The 14,014-nt window shown below is 34.8% G+C and overlaps 1 protein-coding gene and 1 long non-coding RNA gene across 2 annotated transcripts in view; both read left to right on the top strand.

Annotated features, from left to right (window-relative positions):
- LOC129271718 (receptor-type tyrosine-protein phosphatase kappa-like) overlaps positions 1-3,134 on the top strand; it is a 63,244-nt gene extending 60,110 nt beyond the window's left edge. The window contains exon 31 of the mRNA XM_064106603.1: positions 262-3,134. Coding sequence (XP_063962673.1) covers positions 262-546 — 285 coding nt within the window. The 3' untranslated portion in view covers positions 547-3,134. The remainder of the gene's footprint in view (positions 1-261) is intronic.
- A 4,444-nt stretch (positions 3,135-7,578) lies between these two features.
- Positions 7,579-13,794, top strand: LOC135155926 (uncharacterized). The gene is made up of 3 exons (XR_010295070.1): positions 7,579-7,915; positions 12,263-12,414; positions 13,698-13,794. It is a non-coding gene; the product is annotated as an uncharacterized LOC135155926 (long non-coding RNA).
- The last annotated feature ends 220 nt before the right edge of the window (positions 13,795-14,014 follow it).

Here is a 14,014-nt window from a genome sequence, read left to right as displayed (position 1 = left end):
ATTTATCAGGTTTATTTCTCATATATTCCTTAATTTTTCATAGTTTTACTCTTAAGACCCATCGTGCTACTTTATCTAAACAGATTATTTGTAGATTTGCATGCCAAGTATATAACATGTTCACTTTGGCTTGAATCAAATCTGTAAGTTTGTCAGGGAAATAAATGACAACCACGTAAGGGATCGATCGATGAAAGCCTGGTATAAAACACTTTGGAGTTGCAACTCAACAGAATGATCTCTCTGTTTACCTCTGGGTAGGATGACTATGCTTTCATATATGACGTCATCCGTGCGTACCTGCACGAGAAAAAATATGAGCAGCTCCCTTATCCGGTGGAAGATCACACCTACGGCAATTTGGATACTGATGACTACTGCACACCCGACCCGGAAGAGAACCCATACGAGGTCACCGATTCGCAAGCAGCAGGCGCCAGTGGACTCGTGTACGGCAATGTCGAGACTGGGAGGGCCAAGCAGAGTCAGGGACCAAAGCCTACAAACTCGCAAACTTTGTATGAGAACTTCGAATTTGAATCTTAGACCTGAACTACCATGGCGCCGCCACGTAGGTTGAGTCCTGACGGTTCTGAAGGAAACTCGTCCCAATGGAAGGCTTGTTTTGTATTTTGCTGACCGCTGTGAAAATATTGAAAACACAGTGACATTTGTAATGTAGATGGTGGCAGGTTCATAAACTTTAAATTCAAAATCAAAGTTTGAATCTTGGTGTTGCTTTTACTCTAGTCATGACAGCCTTTGACGTTGTGAATTAGCTAAAAAAATAAATAAAATATTAGGCAAAAAGAGAAGAAACAATGGCATTGTAACCCCATTTGTAACCAATCTCCAATCTTCTGTTGGAGCAGATGAAGCTCTGTGTAGCTCCATTTCTTAAGGATATTCAAGAGTATAAAGAACTACGGTTTTGTCTTCACACCTTTGTATGTGTCGCGTTTCTTAATTCTGCGCGCTTTTATCGTACTTCAATGTTTTAGTAGATTCGTTATATATGTATAAAGAACAAAGATTGTTCCCATTAGAGAGGAAAGTGTGTTATTTGTGACCACTGTATTAAAATTTATAAACAGATTACTTTCCTGGATTTATGTACATTACAGGAGACTTTTTTAAAAAGGGTTTTGCTATTTCTTAGTTAACGTAGGTTGTGGCATTTTCTTTCTATTTTTGTTTATGTAATGTGAAGTATTGTAATGATATTTGTTGAAATGATTTATTTAGTTTTATTATTGTATTTGTCATTGATGTTTAATTTATATTTGGAATGGAAACTTGTAAACTGCTGTTAATGTCTGTTTTTATTTAATCCTTTTTAAAAGCTATTGAAGTATTGAAGATCAAACTACATGGATACCATTCTTTTTTATAGTGTTATCTTATGAGAGGTAATATGAACCAGTTTACTCCTTAATATGTGCTTTGCCTTATTACACCTTAAAGTGATTGGTTAACATTGGTTTGACTTTAAAAAAATCTGAGCTAGAAGGTCACATTTGTCACCTGTGTATGTGATATGTTACAAAAATGAAGCCCAGAAAAAATTGCGTTCAAAAATAATTATTTAGTGCTTCAAAAATTGAAATATAAAGTGACCGAAAACACCATCTTAATTCATCCCATACACTTATGTGTACTATTTAGGCGTCTATAAGACGCCTATTTACAAAATCGGGGTTTGCCTTGTAGTTTTAGCTTTTCATTCTCAATAATGGTTGTTTTCAGGGTTTATTAGTTCTAATACATGCACTTGTACACATGTTTCATCTTGGTTTGAGATTTTTTTTTAATCGGCTGCTCACAAAGTTAAACAATACATTTAAGCTTGATTGCTAAGACAAAATTGTTATCTTATGCAATCGTCACAGTAACTTGTTACACCAATGTTCTCTTGAATTGAGCCTCTGTAATCTTGTTGTAGAAAGCTTACACTTTACTTAAAAGTAAATCGAAAATAATTTTATATCTGGATTGTCATTCTACATGAAACTGTTACTCAGTCGGAATATTTATTCAATATTTCAAACATTTTGGGGTTCACCTTTATATTCAGATTTTGCATTTATTCACAGTTGTGTTCGTTTAAGGCACTTCTTCCCTAATATCTATGCTAATTTGTTATTTCTTTTAAAGAATATTCATGTGTATACACATATTTAATGATGAATGTTTATAATCACATCTTACTAACTATAACCATCAAAGCGCTTGCTTATAAATATTGTGGGCAATCATAATAATAAGAAATAGACTTGTTTATCTCAAACACAAAATGTTCAAGTGTCCAAAACATCTTACATCCTTGATTTTGCAGCAAATGCCGAAAAGGGATGTCACGATGGGAGATTATTGTTGAAAAAATATGTGCAATTTTTTTAAACGGTATCCGAGATAAAAATGTTCTGGAACAAATGAAATCCCATTGCGCACAAAACTGCAAGTTTCTAGGAGTTTGAAGAGTGTAGTATTAATCCACTTCTTGTATTAAAAGACTGACTTTAGAATTCAACAAATGATGTACTTTATTTAATATTTCCTCTTAAACTACATGTAGTTGAAGCTTTATACGTTTGTGAACGTGTTAAGAAAGGTAGATCTAACGGTTGATGGTATTAAATCTGCTCTGAAAGGTTATGTTAAGAACTGATACGATGTACCAATATTTTTTTTCCTTAGGCCAGTATTCGTTATGTTCTTTCTTCTCCCACTCTGGTGTGTATCTTTTTCCGCACCTGATTTTCTCACACCAATGTTCCCCTCAATACAGATGTCCATTTCCGCTACGTGGGTGCTGTGACTCGTTTTTATACTGTGCAAATTTATGAGTCAGAATGCTTGCTGCGATGATTGTTTGAGAGAATAACGTTATAATTATGTTTGCAAGCAGAGTGCTTAATACTTAACTGTATATTTTTTCTGATGCGACTGGAAGATGGAATGTGGCTTTCGAATATAAGAAAGAAGAGAAGAAGAGAGAGAGAAAAAGAATGGTTAGGGCAGTAAGCCAGGACAAGTGTTTTAATATATGGAGATAGTGTAGTTTGGAATGTCAAGCAATTCTGTCTGGAAGACTGCACAAAAAATAGTAATAAAAATGCTATTAAGCCAGGCCAACAACCAACGCTGACTTAATTTCCTTGTTTTATGAAATATGTTACGAGTTTTTATTTTATCTAGTTCTTTTCTTCATTTGATAATGTCATATAAGATTCGATCCCTCCATGAACCTTATGGGATAACGATTTTTGTGATTCGATGTGATTCAGTGCACAGTTACATTGTCAAATCCGCAACAATTAAAATGTTTTGTAATTCATATAATAAAAAAAAATTAATGTGTAAGTGACGGTGACACGACATATGCTCATGCGACAGTTGCTCCTGGCCTTATTTTGTCTCAGATATAAGGTTAAGGTACTAGGGTTGCAATACGGTTTTATGTTAAGTTTGGGGTCAGGTTTAGGATAGGGTACATACATGTAGTGTTAAATCTAGGGTTGACGTTGGTCATTCCACTTTATAGTGTGTGGTATTTTCAGCGGAGCAATTGTCGCCGGAGCAAATGTCTTGGAACCTAAGTGACAGCAGTGGCTCTCTCAATGGCATGTCACCTGTGTTATGCATATACCATAGCTGTTTTTTTTTTTGGGGGGGGGAGGTCAGGATAAAATGTTCAGTTATCATTTGAGATCTCCCATAATAATACAATCAAATTAATATAACATTGCAGAGTCCAAATATAACACAGGGTTGTAGAAGTAAGGGAGTGTTGAGGAAGTAGCAATATGCATTTTTTCAAGCAGGGGGGAGCACCATCACTTTCTCTATGGTAAAATATATACAAACCCCTTCCTCTGCTTCTCTGCTTCAAGATCATCTTGCGTTTGCGTTGCTGATGGTTTATGTATGACAGTTATCAACAACTTAATAATGAATGAGACTGAAAAAAAATACTAAATGGCAATATTTGTGCGGCCTCATTGACTGTTGATGGTTCCAGACGCTAAGATTTACACAGTGACCAAGGCCCTCTAACACAAAGTTTAGAGATTAATCGTACGCTTGAGTTTCAAGATTAATTGTACTTTTGTTTTAAAAAAGTTCAGCCTCGTTTAGACGTGGGTTCCTAGTATTAAAGCGTTATTTTTTTTTATGAATGGATTAAAATTTCAAAATGACCCCGACCTTTCCTTTCACCAAGATGGTCGAAGGAAGATCATAGTAACTCTGTGCAGACGGGCACTGCTCCGACCATTCCTAAGACCTGTCCTCCAACCAATATAACCCACGTCTGGGTCTCGATAAGAGTATATATATACACAACAAAAAAGTAAGTCCCCCCTTAAACAAACATCCATAATTTCCGAACCACTAAGAGTCTTTAATATATTTTTACATGAGCGTGTAGGTAATCTTGTAAGCTCCCCTCTTAGTAAATGTTACAGACGTATTTTATGGCATGCTTCGTTGAGCACCGCCAGAAGGCAAAATTGTCACTTTTTAAAAGTCAAAAGAAACATATCATGACTTTGATTCCAGTTTATTGGAACAAAGTCCACATTCTCACCATGAAAAATAGTCAGAAGGCTTGTAAAAATTACTTTCTAAAAGACGATATAACTTTTGGCTAAATTTCACGGTTGAATAATCACAGTCAAAATTTGCTCTTTTTGTTTGGAATTTTTAAACGTTTCTATCGATGAAAATGATAAAATATGACAAATTCTTTTGGGAAGAGTATTTTCAACAATATTCATCATTTCACGGCTCAATTAACATTCAATGAAAACAAAAAATACGATTTTTAAACATCATTGGCAAATAATGTTTCAATTTGGTAACTGAAATTATCTTTTCTCAGCCTTTTTCGTGATGTACATGACCAATTAACATGTTTCAATGATTCAAAGGCGTTTAGTTAAACATTCACGCTTGAATGAACATGTGGAATGTGATTAGCTCTTTTTCACGCTATTGGAAAAAAATGCAATTGCTAACTATGGATATCTGTCACAAACCTTCTTGCAAAGTTGATTTGATTTTTATGAAAATCCTGATGTTTAATGATTCAGTTAGCACACAACATTCGAAAATTATGCAAATGAGATGAAAGTTCAAGGTCTTTGCCCCAATCTATGCCGTATGGAATGGTTATTTTGGTGTGCGCGCCTTTTGGATAGTGCCACTCTGAAGCGATATGCGAAGTTTAATGAGAAAACTATTGGCAGAAGTAACACAAACCGTCTATGAAACAAACCCTTATTTCACGTTTGTTAAAATTTTGAATTTCCTCTGTCATAGACAATGTCTACACTATGGGTGCATATGTTTGAGAATAAGTAACCCCTCATTCAATATGGTGGAACTTTTTTTCAAAGCTGTCTTTAGCAGTATCATTTGGCAGTAATGTTTATCAACCTATGGGCAGAATTCTATGCAAAAATGAAATCGATTTGTTTATTTATGGATGAGTGAGCACACCTCAAAGGAGGAAAAGGGGCATTTTCAATGTCACAGTCTCATTTTGAGGGGTTATAAAGTGAGAAATGGGGGCAAATTCGGTTTTAAATGTAACTTATTAGGTGTTGTTTTTATTATCCATCATTGTTATCACCACACACTTTCCGAACTTTTTACACTTTCATGGTTGAGCAAGCACACATGAAAACTTATGAATTAATACTCATTTTACTGCATAAGTGTATTCTTTTCCTAACAATATCTCAGGGATCAGTTGAATTCATGGACAAATCAGTGGTGGGGGTGAATCCAAAATTTGAAAGTGGGGAGGTGCCGATAAATTGGGGGAGTGGAGCCACTAAAATTTTCAAATTTAAAAATGTTTTAACAAGTTACAGAGGATGCTACCATAAACCCCTATGATGATACGTCACAAAAAGAATGTGCTTACTCAACCATGAACATGCGTTATCAAAATTTTGTGTGGAGTGTCTAAATGCTGGATAGTAAAACAGCGTTAACACCATAAATTTCACCAAAAGCACCAAAAAGCCCAACTTTGTCATGTTTGTATTTACACAATCTAAAAAAAAGACTCTTTTGACTTTCAAAAATGGTCATTTTTAATTCAATATTTGATTAGTCATGCATGACCTAGCCGATTAATCTCATTTTCCTCCAGGAGTTTCTTAATGAGTGTAAAAAACCACCAACGAAATATTATATTCCAAAATTATTCCGTTCAAAAGATACAGCATTTTGATCTAGGGGGGACTTACTTTTTTTGTTGTGTATATATATATATATATGTATATATATATATATATATATATATATATATATATATATATATATGTATATATATATATATATATATATATTTATTTATTTATTTACATTTTAATCCATGCAATAAGACTTGTACTCCGACTAAGCACCCACGTCTGAACAAGGTTATACATGTACATGACATGGGAGCTGCAAACGCGCATTCTCATTTGAAACACTTGCTTTCCTCTTCATAAAAGAGGCAACTCAATAATGAATCCGACTCATAACAGTTAAACGTTATTGTGAATACTATTTCGTTTGAATCATAACAATAGGGAGAAGGCAGACGCACATTCCGAATGTAAGCATCGGGTTTGGCTAATAAAGGTACTTGTAAATTGGAACTAGTGCATTCCAATATTTTTTGAATAGCTGTCTAGCTTGGTTTAACATACCATGTTCGACTCCCTTGTTATTTTCATAGCATATTTTGTGTGGGAGGGTGTGTGTGTGTGTGTGTGATTGTTTGTCAAGAAAATCACCATTTTATTCATATTTATTAACTTTTATATCATTATTATCTTTATCATCATCATCATCATCATCATTTTTATCGTTGCCATTATATCATCACCATCGTCATCATTTTGATTATTATCATTATAACTATTATCATTATTCAACGTCCAACCCCTCCCACTCCTCAATCACATTAAGGAGATGTATCAACTAAATGAAAGATATAGGAAAAGGTAGGCCTTCAGCATGATAAATGCGTTATAAAGTTCAACGGTGAAGATGGCTATATTCAGACCAGTCAGTCGCATTCATGGATCTATATAGGTTCATGATCACAATGGAGCCCCCGCCTTAGGCCCTCTTAAAAAACAATTAAACACTGTATCATTGCGTTCTTTCTATCAATATGACAATGGTAATATTGAATGGCAATCAACATATCCATCAATATTGCTCATCGGTTTTTCTTTGTGGTTTTTTCTTCACTTTATCTGTGGTCCATTTATTGATGCGAATTCATTTTATTCGTCCCATTCTTTTTTTTAGGGAAAAAATTGTTGGCCTCTAGAAAATGATGAGCACACAAACGCGGAAATGACCTTGACAAAAATATCTCTCATATCCAGGCAACGTACTGTAAAAACCTGTGTAACATGGCCTTCACTTCAAAACATTTCTGATGACAATAGCCTATTCATGTTTGATTTTACTCATCTCACACATGACCGACTCACAGATACAGCCTTATTCACAGCCCGAACACAAATGCATCAAAACTATGCATTTATTCAATTCAGGAAATAAAACTGATAGTTATGATATCATCATGCTCATTTGAGCGTGTACGATTCCTGACTTTAGTTGTGTTATCTGAACACCAAGACTGAAGTAAATTATATCTGGTATTAACAGGTGGCACAGATATTGCTCAATGAAAAATCTTCAACACGTCTCGGGGAATGCCAAGTATACCTGATTCTATTTCTTTCCTAGTTGATGAAGGACAATTGTCTCTACATCCCAGCTCAGACTATTTCCTGTAAAACGTGACACGTGATAATGCCGCTGTCAACAGATTTGGTGTTTGGACTTGTGAGAATGCATCTTTTTATAACTCTGGTGTGGATATTTACAATTACAAAAGGTTTGTATAGGCATATTACATTCCGAAAGAAAATAGCATGACCGTACGTAGTTTCGACTGTTGCTTCTATATAGTCAGTTCCCAGGGGCGATGGGAGGGGGGGTCAGGGGAGAATCTGCCCAAAAAAATCTGTATGGGAATTTTTTTTTTTTTTTTTTTAAGTGCCCCTTTTCAAGTTAAAATGTGCCCTTCAAAATGAAATACTTTTTCTGAAGTAACACATCTTAGGTAAGAAAACCAATTTTTTTGGTCTCGCGCTTCGCGCTTGCGCCAATTGTTTGGTAAGATAGGCCTAACCATCCCGTTGATGTTTACACAAATTACTTAGAATGTCCAGTGTCCAAGTCGGAATATTAACCATTTTCACCTCGCTTTTCGCGCTAGCATTTTTCTTTCTTTTTTTTTTTCGTTTTTTTTTATTGAGTGAGATATGCATCCTATTCAAGAGTCACTACAAGAAGTCCTTAAAAGATGCCTTTTCAGTTCAGAATGTGAAATATTTCAGGTCATGATTTGCTCTCGCATCATTTCTTTAGTTAGCATGGTTAGGTTCGTATATTTTTCGTGATGATAAAAATTACAATTAGTAATATATCAATGTCTAAATACATGGAATGTGATCTGGCACTTTATAGGAGTTATCAATACCCCTAAAATAAAATTAAGTTTTAGTGGCCGATCGGGGAAAATGTGGATAAGATTTTTTTTATCCCCGCCTGCCCCCCCCCCCCCCCACCCGGCAAAAGCTGCATCCGCCCTTCTTTATATTATCTTAAAGTGATAAAAAGAAGTGTTAGAGATCACCATCAAACAAACAAAATCACTTACAGGGAAAGGGTGCCATATTGACCATTAAGCGGGTTTTACTTCTTTCAATTTCAAAATATTCTAAACCGTTCGCTCGCGAATCTAGAGACCAAGTATATATTTCATTGCACATTATCTTTAAAAAAGCTTTGCTCAACTAAATTACCAGAAACACAAAGCTACTTCAGGCAGAACGCAATCATATGATGCTCGCACAAAAATGCCAACGAAAATACATTTCACCATCCCTGTCAGGTCCCTAAGGCCAACATTTTGAAGTTTGGGGGACAGAGTTTAAATACGTTAAGAATGTCAACAGCTTCATTTTTCCACATGACATGATATTGAAAACCTAATCTTCATGCAAAAATATGCTAATTTAGTAAAGCAGTATTCCTATAGGAAGAAAACAATAGTATATAAAAATTAACAAAAAGCGATGAAACTTCTTCTACACCGTCCTCCGCCAGATCAATGCCTTTATATCTCCCCACAGAACACTCCATCGAAAATAAAACATTTTCTGCAGAAATATGCCAATAAATGTAAATTGATAGTAGTTTATGCATAAATCAATATGTCAATGTAATATAATAATATTAATAATCCGCTTTTATATAGCGCTTAATACATCGGAACGACGTGTCTATAAAGCGCTTTACATATATATTATTACCCCGGTCACCGGATTTAATCAGCCATTCCTGCATAATTTATGCACATCCTCAACTTCCTGGGGAGTACTCCAGTCGCCGGTGAGGCGCACAAAGTACTAAACAAGCTACAATGACTTTCGAATCCTACTGGGTTAGCACCTGGGTCGATAGTCATGATAGTGGCAAAGTGTGGATTAACGACTTGCCAAAGGACGCCAGGCCGCGGAGAGATTTGAACATACTTCCATCTGTTTACAAGTAATAATATAGCAATGCAAGAAATGGTTGAAACTTCCTAAATCTCTGCCAGATCAATATCTTCAAATTTCTTCCAACAAATGCTAATGAAAACCATTCATAAGAATGTTTACTTAATTCATATAAATGAGCAGTAACTTAAAGTGGTACTCCAGGCTGAAAATAATATGATTTGAACAGATTAAGAAAAATCAGACAAACAAAACACTGATAATTTTATCAGAATCAGACAAAGAATAATGTACAAAGTTATGGCAATTTAAAGATTTGCATTATTCGCTGAAACAGTTCCAGGCATGTCTTCATGAATATTCAATGATGATGTCATATCTCACTTGTTATTTTGTATTTTATTATATGAAATAAGGTCTATTCTAATTTGTTCATTCAGGAACCACAAATATTGGAATAACAACTGATTAAGTGCATTAGATATTTATATGCTACAACTTGATCAAATTTTCAGCATTTTGCTGTGTAAATTTTACTCTATTAAGATATGAATAATTTCAGCCCGGAGCATCCCTTTATGCATATAAAATCAGCACATGTTTAATCAGTACATGTAAATCAGATTTGCCAACTATTGAAAATAAACAATACCAATTTTATTATCTGATCAAATACTTGAGTTTCTCCAAAAAATAAAAAAATATTGACATGATTGAAGTTCGCAACGTCATGCATAAATATGTTAATTTGTAAATGCGTAGCAATTCATGCACATAACAGTATAAGAAACCCGATATCATAATGCATAACGGAGGGCGAAACTTCCTGTATATCTTTGTCTGATCAATAACTTCATTTTTTTTCTACAGAGCATGCTATTGAAAATCCAATTAATGTGAAAATATGCTAATTTATTGAAAAGAACAGATAATCAGCATTCATATAACTTTCCATTTCATTGGAATGAAGAATGAAATGAAATATATAAAACAGTTCAGCTTTTTAGAATCATATCTTCTCACACTTAGATTAGGAAACTGAAAAGAAGAATTATTTGGATCTCACTCAGACACATTAAACTGCAAGTCGTTTCACCTCTGCTAAAGAGGTCTTCCTTTCAAATGAGAACAGGGCCCCCGTCTTACAAAGAGTTGCGATTGGTCCAATCAATCGCAACTATAGAAAGCCAGCAGAGTCAACATATAAAATGCATGTGTTTTTTTTTTCTAATCTAGATATGAATGTGAATCCATAAATTCATTGCTTCTTTACAATTTGGTGTTATTTCCTTTGTTTACAAAGGGTTTTTTGCAAATTTCTAGAAGAAAATGATGACACTGATGGATTTACAAAGAGTTACGATTGATAGGATCAATCGTAACTCTTTGTAAGACGGGGCCCAGGTCATAAATATACCGTGGTCACGTAGACGCAGATACCAGTATACATGTTCACCATGATGATGATGGTTGTAGAGATTGGTTACACTAAATACTTGGTTCAATGTGCGTTGTTGAAAAATGTGACATTGTTTTCATACCATGATTTGCATAAACAAGCAATTATGATGAAATATGCATAAATTATAACTCAAGGTTATTAAGTTCCACTCCCAAATTTCACTGAATCCTATCCAAAAGTAATGCTCTATTCAAAAGTGGCAAATAGGCATAAACATTGTCCATCTATTTTTTAAATGCTATGAATTTGTGTTCGAAAACAGTTGACTTGCATGCTATTTTGAATAACATTTTCATTTTCAATAGAACCGCGGTTATCATGGTTATGTATTTCTTGGAATGTTATTTGCCATTGATGTTAAGCTAAGAAATAATGACCTACATGCAAACAAGGCAAAAGCAATTTTGTGTCTCGCCCACTTATGAAAATAACCAGAAATATCGTGATTTGCGAGGGGGCACGCAACAGAATTGTATCAAAACTTCATTGTGAAATGACTGGGACGGAATAACACTTGTCATACAAGTCTTGCACGTAAACTGAACTTTGACCTTACCATGTGACCTCCGCCTGGAGCATAACATGCAGGTCCCCCTGCCAGTCCATCTACCATCCAAGTTTGGTTGAAAAGTGACTTACGGTTGTGGTGTCTAAAGATTTGTGACGGACGGACGACATTTGGACCCGCAAGTCTCCGTAAGTCTTTTGTGTGTGCTTCCTGCATAGAATTTGCACATGTTCTCATTGTCAAATGAGGCCCCATTCATCACTTTTTGGCACCATATATAGTATTAATGTTAAATGAATTTAACAAAAGAGGCATAAGCAAAATAAAAGATATTTTTGTTGAATTTTGTACCGATTGATTTTGTGGCTCCCTATCTAACATTGATGTTCTTGATGATGTGACCCACATGCAAAAAATACGAGTTTGTAAATTATGTCCCCAAAATTGTATTAACATGGTTTTGGCACCTGACCTTTACTGGATTTTATTGTTTTGAACTCGTCATCTGCTAGGTTATGCACATGATCTTGTTTGAAAGAATAATGTTAAAGATGTACTGAGATCGGAAACGTATCACTTTTTATGATTTAGACCCCTCCCCCCCCCCCTTCCATAGCTACCGGTCTGTAGAATAGGATTACTTAACTTATATACTTCGAAACTACGGATATCTAAAATGTTCCTTTACATATTATTGTCTCACAGTTGAAAGTCAAGATTGTTCAACAACAGAGTTAAATGTGTACGGTGGCTATCAGTATCGCATCTTCCATGACGGACGGATCTTCTCTCAAACACGGTCACATTGTCAAAATTTAGGAGGAGATATGGCAATTATCACATCAGCCGAACAAAATGTAAGTACATTTTTTTAACCGATATTTCAACCGATACGCTGATATACATTGTATTTGGTTTTTGATTATTAAAAGAACAATTATTTATTTTGACGGGACTTTATTCATTTACCTTTTCTCCTTCCATACTAATGCGCACAATACGTCAAAATCGACCTTTGATAATGATCTTAATATAAGAACTGCATATAATGTCATCCAATATGTAGGCCTACCGATCTATAAATACAATTATTTACCTGAGAGAAAGACGATAACCTATCTTCGAGGCGTCAGGTCATAATCATAATGAGAATCATTATGATTCTCATCCATAATGCCAACATCCATAATGCCAACTCCCTTGATCAATTTAAGACCTTGCTAAAGACCCACCTTTTTAATGTATAGGTATCAGTTGTGGGTTGGTCTATATTGAGGTGCACATCTTAGTTGCATTTGTTTGTTTAAAATTGTGCTTTGAATATATCAAGGTGTTTTTTTTTTTTTTTTTTTTTTTTTTTTTCCGGTAATTTAGTTGATAGGCAGAAAACTGAGCGCTTAGAAACACCTGTATTAAGCGCCCTACAAATGTTATAATTATTATTATTATTATTAATCACCAATAAGCCAGTTCGTAGTTCCTTTCTGCGCATGAGATTATACGCATGATCAGAGGAAGGTCATTTGTACTAAAGTGACATGGTGGTTTAAAATCTAATGAGATAAGCACCAACTTTGATGTCTTGATTATTCATATATTCTTTCGAATTGTGGTTTTCATTTACATCCACAAAAAACAACAATGCGTCCACGAACGACTGGTATTTCACAGTTTGCCAAGTACACTGTGCAACATGCTACGTATGTATTCAAAGTAGGATTGCAACAAATATCTTCATAAAGTGTTCATTGGTATGCTATTCTAGTCACCTGGTCTAGTCAATTTCTTTATCCTGCTATGTAAGGCAAGCTAACGTAATATCTTGCTTTGAAATCTGCCTATCATAATGAAATAAATGAAAGGTCATTTGACCAAAAATGTCTACGAACTGGTCTATAGGGTTTACCCAATTGGTGATTGGGTAAACATAAACAGATCACCCCATTCGTCCCCACGATTAACTAAATCTGTAATTTTATTTACGGGGTTTCATTCAACAAACTTATATGCCTCATAAAACCCCTATCCACAAGTGGAAACTGCAACTTGTGCTCTATATATGTACCTCCCTCTTCCATGAAAATGTGCAGCTTCTAAACCTGGAATAAGGATAAAATATTTTCTTATTATTATTAAACAGAGTTTCATCGCCACGTTGTTGGATATAAAAGGTAATTATTTCATTGGATTAGAAGACATGGATAACGATGGTACCTTCAACTGGATTGATGGGACAAGCCTAGGGTATGTATTACAATTGTTATTCTAACCCTGTTCACCTTTCTGTATTTTTTTTTAAATTCTGACTATGACTTACTGTGTAAATTGGCTTACCACAAGATCTAAATAGCATGTACCCATAAACATAAATTAAATTCAATCAATCGTTCAAGATACAGACTGACGATGTAACAAAACTAGCTTCATTTTTTTAATAATGATAAGCATTCAATATTT

Source organism: Lytechinus pictus, chromosome 11 (assembly GCF_037042905.1).
Source record: "Lytechinus pictus isolate F3 Inbred chromosome 11, Lp3.0, whole genome shotgun sequence".
In the NCBI taxonomy this organism is placed as follows: Eukaryota; Metazoa; Echinodermata; class Echinoidea; order Temnopleuroida; family Toxopneustidae; genus Lytechinus; species Lytechinus pictus.
Note: the sequence above shows the minus strand (reverse complement) of the source record. Positions and strands in the feature narration are given on the sequence as shown.